Source organism: Mycetomoellerius zeteki, unplaced genomic scaffold, assembly GCF_001594055.1.
Source record: "Mycetomoellerius zeteki isolate Tzet28-1 unplaced genomic scaffold, Tzet1.0 scaffold70, whole genome shotgun sequence".
Taxonomy (NCBI): Eukaryota; Metazoa; Arthropoda; class Insecta; order Hymenoptera; family Formicidae; genus Mycetomoellerius; species Mycetomoellerius zeteki.
Window position 1 is genome coordinate 340,330 of NW_017257720.1, and position 13,845 is coordinate 354,174.

At 31.8% G+C, this 13,845-nt stretch overlaps 2 protein-coding genes across 4 annotated transcripts in view; one reads left to right on the top strand and one right to left on the bottom strand.

Annotated features, from left to right (window-relative positions):
• Nucleotides 1-3,398: 3,398 nt before the first annotated feature.
• On the bottom strand, nucleotides 3,399-5,450 carry LOC108729080 (Copper transporter 1B). Of its 2 annotated transcripts, XM_018458007.1 has the most exons (6): nucleotides 5,370-5,450; nucleotides 5,147-5,280; nucleotides 5,021-5,080; nucleotides 4,764-4,954; nucleotides 3,747-3,845; nucleotides 3,399-3,480 (listed from the first exon to the last, which is right to left on the bottom strand). In XM_018458007.1, coding segments are annotated over exons 1-5 (393 nt in total). In that variant the 5' UTR covers nucleotides 5,376-5,450; the 3' UTR covers nucleotides 3,399-3,480; nucleotides 3,747-3,843. The 2 variants fall into 2 exon arrangements, with proteins under 2 accessions (XP_018313509.1, XP_018313508.1); XM_018458006.1 differs by lacking the exons at nucleotides 3,399-3,480; nucleotides 3,747-3,845 and having other exon boundaries at nucleotides 4,756-4,954.
• A 3,945-nt stretch (nucleotides 5,451-9,395) lies between these two features.
• The window catches only part of LOC108729142 (endoplasmic reticulum aminopeptidase 1), an 11,760-nt gene continuing 7,310 nt past the window's right edge, over nucleotides 9,396-13,845 (top strand). For both annotated transcript variants that reach the window (XM_018458116.1, XM_018458117.1), the window contains exon 1: nucleotides 9,396-10,153. In XM_018458116.1, the coding sequence (XP_018313618.1) occupies nucleotides 10,003-10,153 (151 nt within the window). In that variant the 5' untranslated portion in view covers nucleotides 9,396-10,002. The remainder of the gene's footprint in view (nucleotides 10,154-13,845) is intronic.

Below are 13,845 nucleotides of genomic sequence, written 5' to 3' on the forward strand. Positions count from 1 at the left end.
TATATATAAATTGTATATACTTATTTTGTAGGACAAATTTTGTTGTAAAACAAACAAGACAACGTCCACACAAAAAATCACATATTCACCATATTTTACTACAATGCATTCTCATCTGTGTACTTATCACGAGCTAAACGAAATTTAACTTAAGCAGCCGGGTGCAAGTATTTTATAGGTATGTCTACCATGTATTAACCAAGGGTAGCTCCAGCTAAAGGGCGAATCGGGACCGAAGGGCGCGATCCGTCCGAGGGGTTGATGCGTAAAGGAGGAATATACGGTTTACCAGCTAGCGACGCCAGTATCGATTAGCCGCACACGAGTGTAATTCAGCGGCGTCTGGATATTCGACAACGATTCCTCCATGATCATCTATCCAGAGTCTATATTTCCAATCTGTATTTAGAAAAGAAAAGGACTCAACGCCAAGGACGTAAATAAAGAATATTTTGTTTGCAAATACATATTACGTGTCTTTTTAAAAATTTAAAATGCTCCATAGATATATTTTTACCACAGATAAATCAAAATAAAAGATTTAAAAAACAAACTTTTAATAATTTTTTTGAGATATCAAAGTTTCTGTTGTAGAATAGCATTGTATCTAATATGGTATACTTATAAGAGTGCTTAAAATATTACATTTTTGCAACAGTATTGCGTAATATGTAACATATATACTTAGAGATAAATAGAAAGTATAATGTAATCTTTATCGAATAAACTTATCTGTATTAAAAGAGAGATACGACAAATTTAATTCAGTAAGTTCTTCTTTAATATCTTATCTGCAGAAAATATTTCAAGATTGTTGTATTAAGTGCATTAATCAATTTAAAATTACATTTAACAAGTTAAATAAAAGTATATTTTATTTTTAAATTGGGCAAATTGGAAATTGTGAACTTTCATTATTCATATTTTTTTTTATTTTCAAGTTGAACAAATATTTTATTTTTCTGAGTTAAAGACAAAATTGTTTTATATGTGCCATCAATATCCAGCACTGGTGTTAACCAGTGCTTTCATTTATTCATAATATTTAGATAGATAAGTATCTCTATGCATATCTATTTAAATATTATGAATAAATGGAAAATAAAATTAAACCGCTAATTTATTCCTTCATTATCCTTAATCGACGGTTAATTACTTTATGAGTATGTCAAAAAATTGCTATTATTACTACTAAACAATCTATGAAATGTTTTATTTATTCTTGCTAGAACCTATAATAAACTTACAATGTATGAATGTATACAAATCATATAAAAAATACGTTCTACTCTGATTTTTTTAGAAAAGCAGAGTCTACCGGTAGACCAGTAGTGGTAGGTGTCAGTACTATCAATGCAAGTTTAGATATTAATGCAAACGAATATCGACTGAAACGTTAATTTGACGGACAAAATATATCCTTCATACCCTTTAGTCGGAGGTAATTTTATTGGTAAACGGCCGTCTATCATCCATGACAGTTTAACATGTATATATGTATACATATATGTGTTGTTGAAAGATCATACTTGAATAACAATCTATGTTCGCTATTATATTGCACGTTCGAAAAATAAGAACGTATTATAAACAAACGGAAGTAGAAAAAGGCTAGACAGACGGAAACGGCAGGGGCGTAAATCGTAATGAAAAAAGAAAAATACTCAAGTTGCTGAGCTGCAATCTGCATGGATTATTGGGTTCAATAAGCTTAATGCACAAAGGCAGCTCAAGGCTACTGGTTGAAGAAAAAGCGAATGTTGGAAAAGAGAAAAAAGTACGTCTCTAAATAAAAAGATGTACTTTTAAACATCCAGTGTAATTTTGAAAATAATAAAAGCGTGAGATTGATCGCCGGAAGTGACATAGATGTTTTTTTGATTTGCTATTTCAGTTATCGATTCATTTATGTAAAGCAACGGATGTCGTTTGATAAAGGAGAACGAGCAGCGATCCTTGCATGATGTATATTCAGAAACGTCGTTCTTATATCATTCTGTCTACTTCGAGACATTCAATCACAACGGTGCTTTGTATAAATTGCACAGTGACGCATGTTCCGTGCATTTATATTGCTAGACACGCTTTATACATTATAGATATTTTAAATTAGAATGTGTAGAGAAGGAAACTTAAAATGTAATATTTTTTAGTATATTAAAAAGCTAATGATATACATGAAATATATATTAATAATTAATATAAAAATACAATTAATATGTATATTTAAAAAATAGGATTCTTCTGGAGAGAGAGAGAGAGAGAGAGAGAGAGAGAGAGAGATAATAATAAAATTTTCTTATGTATTTTTTTAGCATATTTCTCTCTCTTTAAATAATATAATAATTTTATATTTAATATATTTTAAGTACCATATCGCAAGAAAAAATTATATCAAAACATTATTATTTCTTGTTATTTACTCAAATTAAATATGATTGAAATATTACTTATATATTGGAAAAAATTCGGAGTCCACGTAAATTGTTTTATCTTGACATCATATTTTTTCTTGTATCAAACACATTGTCATTTATTTTCGGTGTGATCGTGCGGTTCAAATGGGTTGGGCATTTCTCTTGGGACTTGCAATTCCCAAATGTAATTCTCGTATTTTCACAGAACATAAAAAGAATACTCTAAACACGAACACGAGAAGTGCAGGCTCTTTTCAAATAATGATTTAAAAAAGATAAAAAATTGCTAGGTCTAATTAGTATTTGTTCATTTTTCAACTAGTACTTTTTTCAAATATTATTTCTTCCTGTTGACATTTAAAAAATTTAATGTAATATAATTGAAAAAGACAATCTAATTAAAGAGTATTTCGATTCTTTTTGAAACTTTCTTTAAAATTTTCTGCTAACATTAATGTCTTTTGTGTGATATCACATTTTATTTTTGTTGGAACGACTATCATTTATAATGCATTGCATAGGTCATATTTATTTGTTATGTTATTTGCAATTCCTTCTGTCAATAATGTAATTTTGATAAGGCATTCTTTATTGTTACAGTGAATGTTTTTGATGTCTAAAAGAATTAGATGGAATCTCATTAGGTGGATTAACACATTACCGCTCTTTTCTTAAGAATGAATAAGGCTATTTTCTTAATTTTACATGTAAAAATTATTTTACAAGTTATTACTCTGTGCCACATTAATATATTTCGAAACTTTTAAGAATATGTTTTATGTTAAAGAATACAATATATTAGGAAAATATATATAAACGTATTAAGAGACAATAAAAGCTTTATTTTTAGCTTTTCTATAACTGTAAATATATATAGAGTACTTACAATTCCACACATTTTATTATAAAGAGCTTTTACAAGAATTATATTAAAAAATGTTTCTGTTATTTATGTTTATTATTTAAGACATAATTATTAATAAATTGTTGACTTTAAATATTTATTAAATCTTATTAAATTTGTAAATATCCAATAATTCCTCCTTGATACTTCTGTTGAGTTCTAAACAGATTAAGAGACAAAATTAATTAATTAAGTAGTCATCTTCCTATAAATAAGGTATATTGTATTGGAAAGACATGTTCATTGATTATTTATTTTTATTGTGTAAAATTACAACAAAAATTAATTAAAAATAACAAGTGCACGAGTGACTTTAGAACTTAAATTAAAGTTCGGAAAAATCAATTATATGATATGTTTATATCATTATAATTATTTCAAATACGTTTTTTATTAAATAATAACAACGTAATTTAAATACTTACATTTTTCCATTTTTCAATAATAATTATTTTGTTTTTCTATGCTCCATTCTTCGCTTCAGTGGTGATGATGATTATCATGATTATCATCTTCTTCCGGTTCTAGTTTATAAGCAGAAAAGTATGTTATGCACCAAATGCAAAATAACACAAATAGCAACAACCAGGATATGGAATTGAATCTATTCCATCCGAAAATAATCTGACGGACTGATAGAAATTTATTCCCGTTGGATTTCGAACAACAAATTGTTGCGTTACTCCGGTTGTCCTCCATGATGTCAAACGCTTTTAAGTTATTCGACGAGTGACAAAATATTCGACAAGTATTCAGCGAATTGACTTACGTCTGCTTGTCTGATAAACGAAACACCGATACCAGTAAAATCAGTAAATGTGCCTTTAATAAATTAGATTAGATTAGATACTGCTTCTAGACAACCGTCAATTATCTGAGAATATAAAAAGGAATGATTAAAGTACCAGGAATTAATAAGTATAAAGTAAAGAAATTAGTCCGATTTAGACTTATTTGTATCTGGATATAAATAATTTTTAATAAAATTTGTTGTATGTAAGATATATTTAATGACGCGATATGATATCTTTACGTTTCTTAATAAAAAATTAAGTATATACATACACTGAGAAAAAAATTTATTAAATTTGAATAAATATTTCTTTGAATAATTCTAGCGAAATATTTAGGGTAAATAAATATTTAGATATATGAAAAAAATGATAGTTGAATCAAACTAATGGTTTTTGTATCTGATATAAATACGTGTTTACATTTAATAAATATTCCGTTAGGACTATTCAAAGAAATATTTAGTAAATTTTTTTTCTTAGTACACCTATGCACAAATATAGTAGAATATTATATATGTTATTAACTGATTATTTCAATAAAATAAATAGTTATTTAATAGTTATTTAGTAGAATAATTAGTTATTAAAGCATCTTACGTACGATTAAAAAATTATCAACTTTAATATTTCAAAAATATATTTATGAACAACAATCTGTATTGTCATTATTAGATTTTTCCCATTGAAACAACCAATATCCAAGAGCTGTTCCAGTTCCGATAGCGATGCAAAGCCAATAGTTGTACGTCATAAAAATAAACATAAGGAAATAGCCAAACACTATTTGGATTACATGCAGAAGCGTTTGAAAGAAATGCACTCCGGAAAACAACAATGCACTGTAATAATAAACAGAGTAATAAAATATTGTGAGCACTTTACGGAAATCATAAGTTCACACATACTTTCTCGATTTCTTCTGCTGATTCTTCCTGAGAAACGTCGTGCGCGCGAAGAGATACTCACTGAAATGTACGATTACATGACTGACGGCCCGCATTTTCTTCGCGTTTTAATAAATATTTACTCACCGATAAGATTTTAGCCCTTCATACAATGCAGTTAGAAGAATGACGCCGATTACGGAACCAACCATTCCTTGCGCGTTATTTATGCGCCATTTTTCGAACAGAATAGTTTCCGCGACGCCGCCATGAAACGACATCTGTAAAAAGTGTGCGACTGTTGTAATAACACTACTTACGAATACTACGAGAAAAAGGCATGATCTTAGGCTACGTCATCAGCATTTACCTGCATCTTGTCTTAAGGTATTACTACCAGATACTTTCGTAAAAGACAACGCGAGCTTTATGATGTCGTCGTGCCAATAAATTTTTGCCAGACTGTTATACAGCTGTATCTTTATCGAAGATATCTTATCTCATACCTACTTATACTTGCGTGAGAAGTTTGAAGTTAGAATCAGAAAAACATATTTGATATAATGGATATTTTATTATCTTATTGATTTCTTCTAGTTTAAAATTAAATTATTTCAAATATCTATTATTAAATTTTAAAACAGTTCATAAATTAGTTTATAAATTATTAATACATACATATATAAATAATTATATGCATGTATATGTAATTATAATAATCAAAAAGAATAAGAAAATCTATCGAAAGAGACAGAGAAAGAAAGAAAATTAAGTTATATTTTTAAAATTGTTCACAAATCGTATTCCACTTTATAGAGATTGCGCAAAAGGTTGTTTACTTTATAGGGCGTCTAATAATAGTGTATTATGTAACCAACGCTACCCCTTTTTTTGTATAAAAGAAAAATTGTATCATCTCTCAGAAGAAATCGTAAAAGTTTCATATATCAGCAAGAGATAAATATTTTGATATCAGCTGTCCTTCATCTTGTGAGAGCCTTAAAATGTATACGACGTTACCAGCTGTGTACTATGTAGTTACTAACTCAAAGAAAACAGATAAAAAGGAAGATATTAAGTATCTGTGTTTTATTAAAAAGAGCACTTCTACTTGAAAGGTACTTAATACTTAAGATAGTCAATAAATAGTGTGCGACAAAATTATTGTAAAAATTATTCTACGAAAAGAATTTCGTGAATCTAAATAAAAACCTAGACTAGAATGACAGCCAAAAGCTGCATGAAAATTGCACATATTGGAATATTATACACTTTTAAAAATCTCTCTCCTTAGGGATTGTCAAAGACATGCAATTTAATTAATAAATAAAAAGATCAATTAATTTAAAAATTAATAAAACAAGATAAAGGACTATGAGCCAAGTAGTGCTTGGCTCGTAGTCCTTTATCTTGTCTTTTTAACATGCAATTTGATTCTAATAGCAATTGATTTGTAATAGTGTGAACAATTTAATTAGATTCTTAACGCTGCCAATATTTTTATGAAAGCTAGTCTCAAATTAATTTAAATTTTTAATTTAAATGCAATCGTGTGCAAAATCCACATTGATATCGCTCGTTTATACTGCACATCAGTTGAAATCAACTTGCAAGTTCGATCGCGATAGTGATTAATATAACATATCACACAATCGTCAGCGAGCCAAATCCTGGCTAACAATTGTGAAAGGGCCAAAGAATCCTAGATGTTAAGTAAATCGATTTCTCTCGTTTCTCTCCCTCTTTCTCGCCAACTTTCTCCCCCGTTCGGGTGCATACGCCGCCACCACTACTATCCTTGCTGTTCGACGATCAACCAAGATGCCTGGCCTGCGTGAACGAGACGGGCGCAACCTGTAGCTGATCCTGACCGGCGCGCCTCCCTCCGGAAATTCAGCCACGCTCTCAATCCTCAAAGCGCTTCTGCTCAGTGCCATTCTTACCGTGCGGCTGCTTGCATCGTCAGTCTTTTGCCGAGGAAAACCCCGGCCCGCTTTGCACGACCTGCGGATTGTCGTCGGCGGCCACGGCAATGAGCATTGGATGCAGGTATATCGTTGATGCAACGAGGGACAAATCGCGCACGGAACGCCGCGACGCAACCCTTCGGGGGTGACCATGAGCGGTGCCGGCTTACCGAGCTGTCGCGTCGGGGTGAAACTTCAGTTTTGACGATGCGGCGATTGTAAGCTTAACATATTATCCATGTGCATACTACAAACGGAGGTGCTAAAAATGTGCAGACACTATCGAGAAAGGAGAGAACAGCTGGACCACGAGTGAATGAGAACTACGTTTATTGATAAAGGATGCGCGATTAACGACTGTCTGTGATTAACGATCGACGACGAGGGTTATTCTTTTAAGAAACGAATATCGGATATATTACCGAACGTTGAGTGCGATCAGAGAAATGTGAGTACCTCCATTTTCTGTAGTTTATATCTAATCTAATAACACAATTTATCACAATTGCATGCGATAAATATAAAAAAAGGTAATAATGTTACGTAAACTCAATAATTATATGGAGAAATAATTCAATAAGTAAAACGTTATCATAAACTTCGAATTGCTTATATTTCTCCCTTATTCATATTTATATTAGTATTTCACTCATTAGCATTTTCATTCAACCATATCTCTTGTTAAATGATCGAGTAGGGTCAATGTTCTATCACGAGATGCTTTTTATATATACATGTCTTAAATGCATGTACACGTGCATGATTGTATATTTGTACATGCAGCATCCAATAAAATTGAAATAAAAATTTCAATTTTATACTGGATGCTGTGTATATGAAAATTGAAATAAATATTCCAAAATTTTTGGCATTAATTTATTTCAATTTTCTTATTTTCTTATTAAATTTAATAAAATAGATTTCCATTTTTTCCAATTTTTTCATTTCTTGCAAATTTACAATAAAAATAAAATATTTTAATGAAACGTTTATTAAATGTAACGTAGATATAATTACAAAAGTTAATGCAAAGAGTGCAAAATATTGCAAATTAATATACAATAGATTAAAGAGATATTTTGTGAAGATATTTATAGGATCATTATATCTATAAGACATATATACAAGTAAAAATTTATGTACACATTTAAGTATTATAGGCAATATATTAAAATACTACATATTTTCAAATATTCTGTTAATTAAAAATATTAATTAATTTCCTTATTTTTAAAAATATTGTATAATAGTAAAAAAAGCATAAAAATGCTTAATTTTATTTAATCTAATGTTGCAGTAATTAATTTAAATTTTCAGTTTTAAATTAAAAAATTTATAGGGGTGTGTGTGTGAGAGAGAAATAGAAAAACATCATCAAGGAAAAGTAATGTTTCGCTAAATGTATATTTTCCTGTGATAATTAACTTTTTACAATAAAGAATGCTACATAATATTATACAATGCATTATTTTAGACACAAAAATTTCTTATCAAAAGATCGCGCGCACAAGTCGGATGAAAGCTATTATCATTACGTGCGCAAATATCGTTCATGATCGATGTAAATCGGAGTGTAATTGCTATTATGCTTTTGTATAGACCTTGAACAGTGATGTAATGCCGTACGTCTCCATCTATGATAACAGCTGACAATTTCGAATATTCGTTCTCATAATCTCATTGTTCATTTGCATACATACCGCGCAAACAAGAGCTATAATTGCGTTCTATGTTTTTACTTATTACGCGATTAAATGCTGAACATGTAAATATTTAATATAAATATCATTTATAATGCTGCGAATTATGGAAGCGATATTATGTTCCGATATTTATGCAAGGAAAAACATAGTCAATAAATGAACAAATCGTTCTAACATAATAAAAAATTAAAAATTATAGCGGGGTACATACAAAAACATGTTATTTAATAACGTTACATAAACAAAATTTAAGGTTATAAAGAAGGGAGAGCATTTTATAAAATATTTTATTGTAAATATTTTTCCTATTATTTCTGGCTCTTTTATTATGAATAGATATTCATTCTGAAAGTATTGATCCAACAGTAAAGCTTGACGAGAATAACTCTTACTACCTCTATTAATATCTCTTTTAAACCACAACCTTATTACACTTGAATAAAAAAATTATAATAGATAATTCTTAATTATATTGCAGATGTAAATTGATTGGACGTCCAGTAATTTTTGGTAAAGAAAAACATATCGTCATATTTAAAGTTAATCAACGACATGGATAATACAAAATAGAAGACTGATTAACTGCTGTCTATAATTTATAAAAGTACATCCCATCATAAGCTTCTTTAACTTGTAATTATTCAGCCTCGCATTATACAAAGACACATATGTTCGATTTCTAGAAAAAAGATAAAATCTTCGAACTCGTCAGAGTACCTATATCTTTCTACTTTGAGTCAACATGAGATGTATGAAGACATGTACGAAGAAAGTAGTAAAATGCTATTAATTTTTTATTAATTAATGTGCACTACCTCGAAGAAAACAGTTTGATCACAGATTATATTTGTCGACCATTTTTATACAAAACCTTTTACTGCGATCAAATAAAACTGAATGTTTACGCGCAATATATCATAATATCGGGACCAATGCGAATGCTATCGCATAAAATATTTGTACATGTACGGATGTATTACGCTGACGTAGAAACTTAACTGAGACTACCAAAAGAGACTACCCAAATACAAATTTCGACATGAACATTACATCCAGTATAGGAAAAGGGCGATCGATACCATCGTGAGATGTCGTGAGAATGTCTGAAGATGGCAGAAGGTCTATGGCTCCGACATTTATTTTTCGAGTATAAAGTAGCGATATGAAGTAGCGATTATTAGCAAAACGTCAATCAGCAACAAACTCGAAGTATGTCACTTGACAAACAAAGCGCTTCAGAAACAAAGAAAAAAGTTTCTTCCACGCGAAACTCCGATTTTGCCGAATAAAAGATCGGCCGGAGTAGAAGTGAAAATAGAAAAGTGAAAATAAAATGCCGAAAGGAAGTCCAGGAAAAGATAGCAGCGAGAATATTCAATTGGAGCCTTTGTCTAGGACGCCTAGGCGACATGAATCTACCGATCCTGCAGAAATAGATGCGAAGGCACCGTTAAGACATGCCGCAAAAAAAACGTGCGATTCAGGTACATATAACATTTTATTATAGGTCTGTTTTTTATTCCTGCACTAAACTACACTAGAACTCTTTTTTTTTTTTCGCTTTCGCCAAATATCAAACATATAGCTATCTCACGTTCCAAAAGTGTATATTAATTCAGTCATAGAAAACAGATCTTTATACTTCGTTAAATTTTTATTTCACGCTGTAAAATATGTGCTAGATATATTTATGTAAATTGCATTATGCGAAAACATATGAAATATAATATAATCGATAAAAAGATATTTCAGACGAAAAGATAAAAAATATACAATAAATTTTATTGATTGGCCGAGTGGTTTTTGCGAGAAATTATTTTAGGTAGAAAGCAATGTGCGCGCGCGTCTTCATTGATTATACAGAATTTAGATCGTAACGATCCTCACGATATATTTGGGGTATTTACTTAGATTGTATGCGTGTGTGTTCTGCTCAGATAATTCTTGTGACTTCATGTTAGTCAAATTTAATAAACTCCATCTTAACGTGAATACTGTTTAGGTAGATGTTTAAGATAGTACTCCCTTGATGCTCGCGTGACCACATATAGATTGGCATACATTTAAAATTTGCAAATTGTTGCCCTTCGTGACTTGCTTACGATGCAAATCTTACTTAGGAAAATCTAAAGATAGGTATGGCCTTATACCGCTTATATATAAGAAAGCTTTCGAATTTACGATCTTCATAGTAGTTTAATACATCTCAATTCTTCTCTTATTTATCACATCCGCGTGTTTAGCTGATTACCGGAAGGCCCACCTCACTAATAGTACGTGTTCCGAAACTAAATTGACTGAGAGAGAGAGAGAGAGAGAGAGAGAGAGAGAGAGAGAGAAAGATCGACGTTTATAACGCTAGCCGATCCTTTCGGGACACGTAACTTCGACGAACATATTGCAGTCGGAAAGCGCATGAATGTTTCAATGCGTTTCGCCCAGCATCGGGAATTCGTTTGACTAGATACGACATATATTTTAAAACAGCACAAGATTTACTGCGACCACGAAATATCTAAATAACTCATGTTATACAACGCTTATTTTTTTCGTAGTCGAAGTCTCGCTGAAGCAACGAGAAAAAAATACAAAGGGTCATAAGTTCAAAAGTTCAGCCATTTATAAACGTTCCTTTTCTATTCTATCCATATTCGTCAATATCAAAATTAGTCCGCATATTAACTTTATCGATTCGCAGATATTTTCGCTAATGTATATTCTTGAAATGCTTCTTATAAAAAATTAATTTACAAGAAAAAGTATAATTTTATCTAACATTAAATTTAGCAAATATTCTTGTTTGTGTCTTTCTTTGAAAATAAATTAATTTTATGTCAATAGAAGTTATATTGTTCAACTAGTCTTCTCTAAAATGACGTTAAACATTTTTTTAATATTTTATTTTTAATTTCTGCTGAATTAAATTGTAACAGAGTCCGCGTAAAAAGAAGTTTCTTCCGTCAATAGAAGCACAAATGTTATTTCGTAAATGAACGTAATGCGATTGTCAGAGGGGAGAAAAGAAAATCGATATGGACCCCTCGAATAAACTGATCCATTCGTGATTCACCAGCGATTCTGATCTCAAAAGGGTCACATATCTCATGTGGAATATACATTTGCTTTCTCTTTATACGTTGTGAAAACAGCCTTCTATATAGTTTTGTTATTTATCGTAATTTAACACAAAAAAGATGAGAGAAATTAACTAAAATTGTATACAATATCAATTTATTAAATATTATATTATTATACAATGTTTGAAAATATAATAGAACCCAAATCAAAAATAATTTCTGTTATTCCGGAATATATCACAAATTAATAGGTCTTGTATTATAAATGACTTAAAATCAAAAAGTGTAATAAAATCGCATGATCATTATATTGTATGTATGTCCTAAATATATGTACATTTCGTTTTTTTTTTAATCTTGGCAAAAAACATATTAAGAAAACCGCTTTCGCGGAATTAGAAATTTTCTTTAATATACAATAAAATCAAGTAACTTTATTAATTTTTCAAAACTCATATCAACAGGAAAAGCCAATGAAAAAAAAAATGATAGTAAATCTTTTCGTTGTTTTTATAAAATCAAAAAACGATATTTCATTAACTAAGTATAAACAATTTAAAAAATGTAACATAAAGACATCCTAGCGTAGGATCAAACTTTATAATATCAAACAAAACAAAGTAAAAAGCCATAAAGCCTCTGCATTGTCCGGTTGACTGCTTCCGCGGCTGAGACCAATATCACGATGGGCCACCTACGAAGGGGTTGCAAAGCGTAGATCAGGGATGGCGCCACCGTAATGCTAACCACCCCCAACTCACGAGGACCGGCAAAACCACCCCCGTAAAGCAGTCCACCACCAGGGAGTTTGGAAAGCCGCCATTTCTGCCTAACTCCGCAGTAGCTATATCCCACGCCTTTAATGCCAATGAAATGTCAAGGAATGCCGCGCAGGTGTCGGGATACTCGGCTTGGGTTTCATAAGCTCGCGGTTCCTCGCGTACTGGCGGTACTGGTTCTTTGCGGTAGGGTTGATTGCGGTCGTGCTGTTTGCGGTGCTGTTGCATAAAGTCCGAGTCCCGGTTGTGCTCGGTGCGTCCGCGTTACGCACGAGTCAGCGCGTTTACACCGAATGAGTGACGTCGGTCGTTCGCGCGTCATTGCTCGTGTTTGATTCCTGATGTTGCCCGTTGGTTCCCACGTGGATTTCAGAAGCGAGCTATCGATAGAGCGTTAAGATTACTAATCAAGGCTTATTCAAACGCCTTAAAAAAAAGATAGACGCGACCTAAATCGGTCACGTTGCTGCATTTGCGTGTAGCGAATGATAGAGACTTGAGCCGATAGTAACTGATACGGCTCGAATGATCGCGGCGGCACACGCGAACCGGCTTCACGGTGAATTAAATTCCAAACGTCGTCTATTAAAGTCGAAATTCTTCCTCGTTGAAGCTTCAATTTTGAGACGCCGGTACAGTGGCGAAAGCTCGGTCAAGGGAAAAGCTACGAGGCGACGATCAAGCGTCCGCGCAAATACTGGCTGAACAAAGAGAACCGCTCATAAAAGTCGCCTATGCCTCGAAAGACGGTGTAAAAGAACTCGTTCATCGGAGACCGCCGCCGAATCGGTTCGCGATGAGCGAGCAGGATGTGGACGATGTTGCCTTTTTGACAGGTGAGATCTCCCTGCTAGGTGGCTGGTTGGGGAATAGAATACGATCGCGTGCCTCTGACGCTTTTTTTTTATACACGTCTATAACTATACCTAGATTTCTTTTCTATAAGAACTTGGTTAGATGGCCCACTTACAATCCTCCACAAGCTGCGAATAGACTATAAAGCACGTGTGTGCGATCAATAAAACGAAAGCTCCCTATGATCTTTCGAATTAAAGCGTGCACACTTCACGTTCACCCACGCGCTTGTATCACAATTGTCCATAGCTTTTGTTGTTAAAATCTTTATTAAGGTCTTTATTGACAGCAGAAATAGATACATGACGAGTTAATAATGTACGTTGTTCGATGATTTCATTGTATACATATGGATATGCGCGACTGTAAGAAAATATATTTGCAAAAATATTATACACGTTACAAACGTATGTCATATAATTTATATCATTTGTCTATTTTCAAAATTTATAGATTTATAGATTT

Coding starts and splice junctions, on each gene's coding strand:
- LOC108729080 (XM_018458006.1), bottom strand. Junction 5,081..5,146: donor GAAGGGCTAAAATCTTATCG/GTGAGTAAATAT, acceptor CGTACATTTCAG/TGAGTATCTCTTCGCGCGCA. Junction 4,955..5,020: donor CAGCAGAAGAAATCGAGAAA/GTATGTGTGAAC, acceptor TTATTATTACAG/TGCATTGTTGTTTTCCGGAG.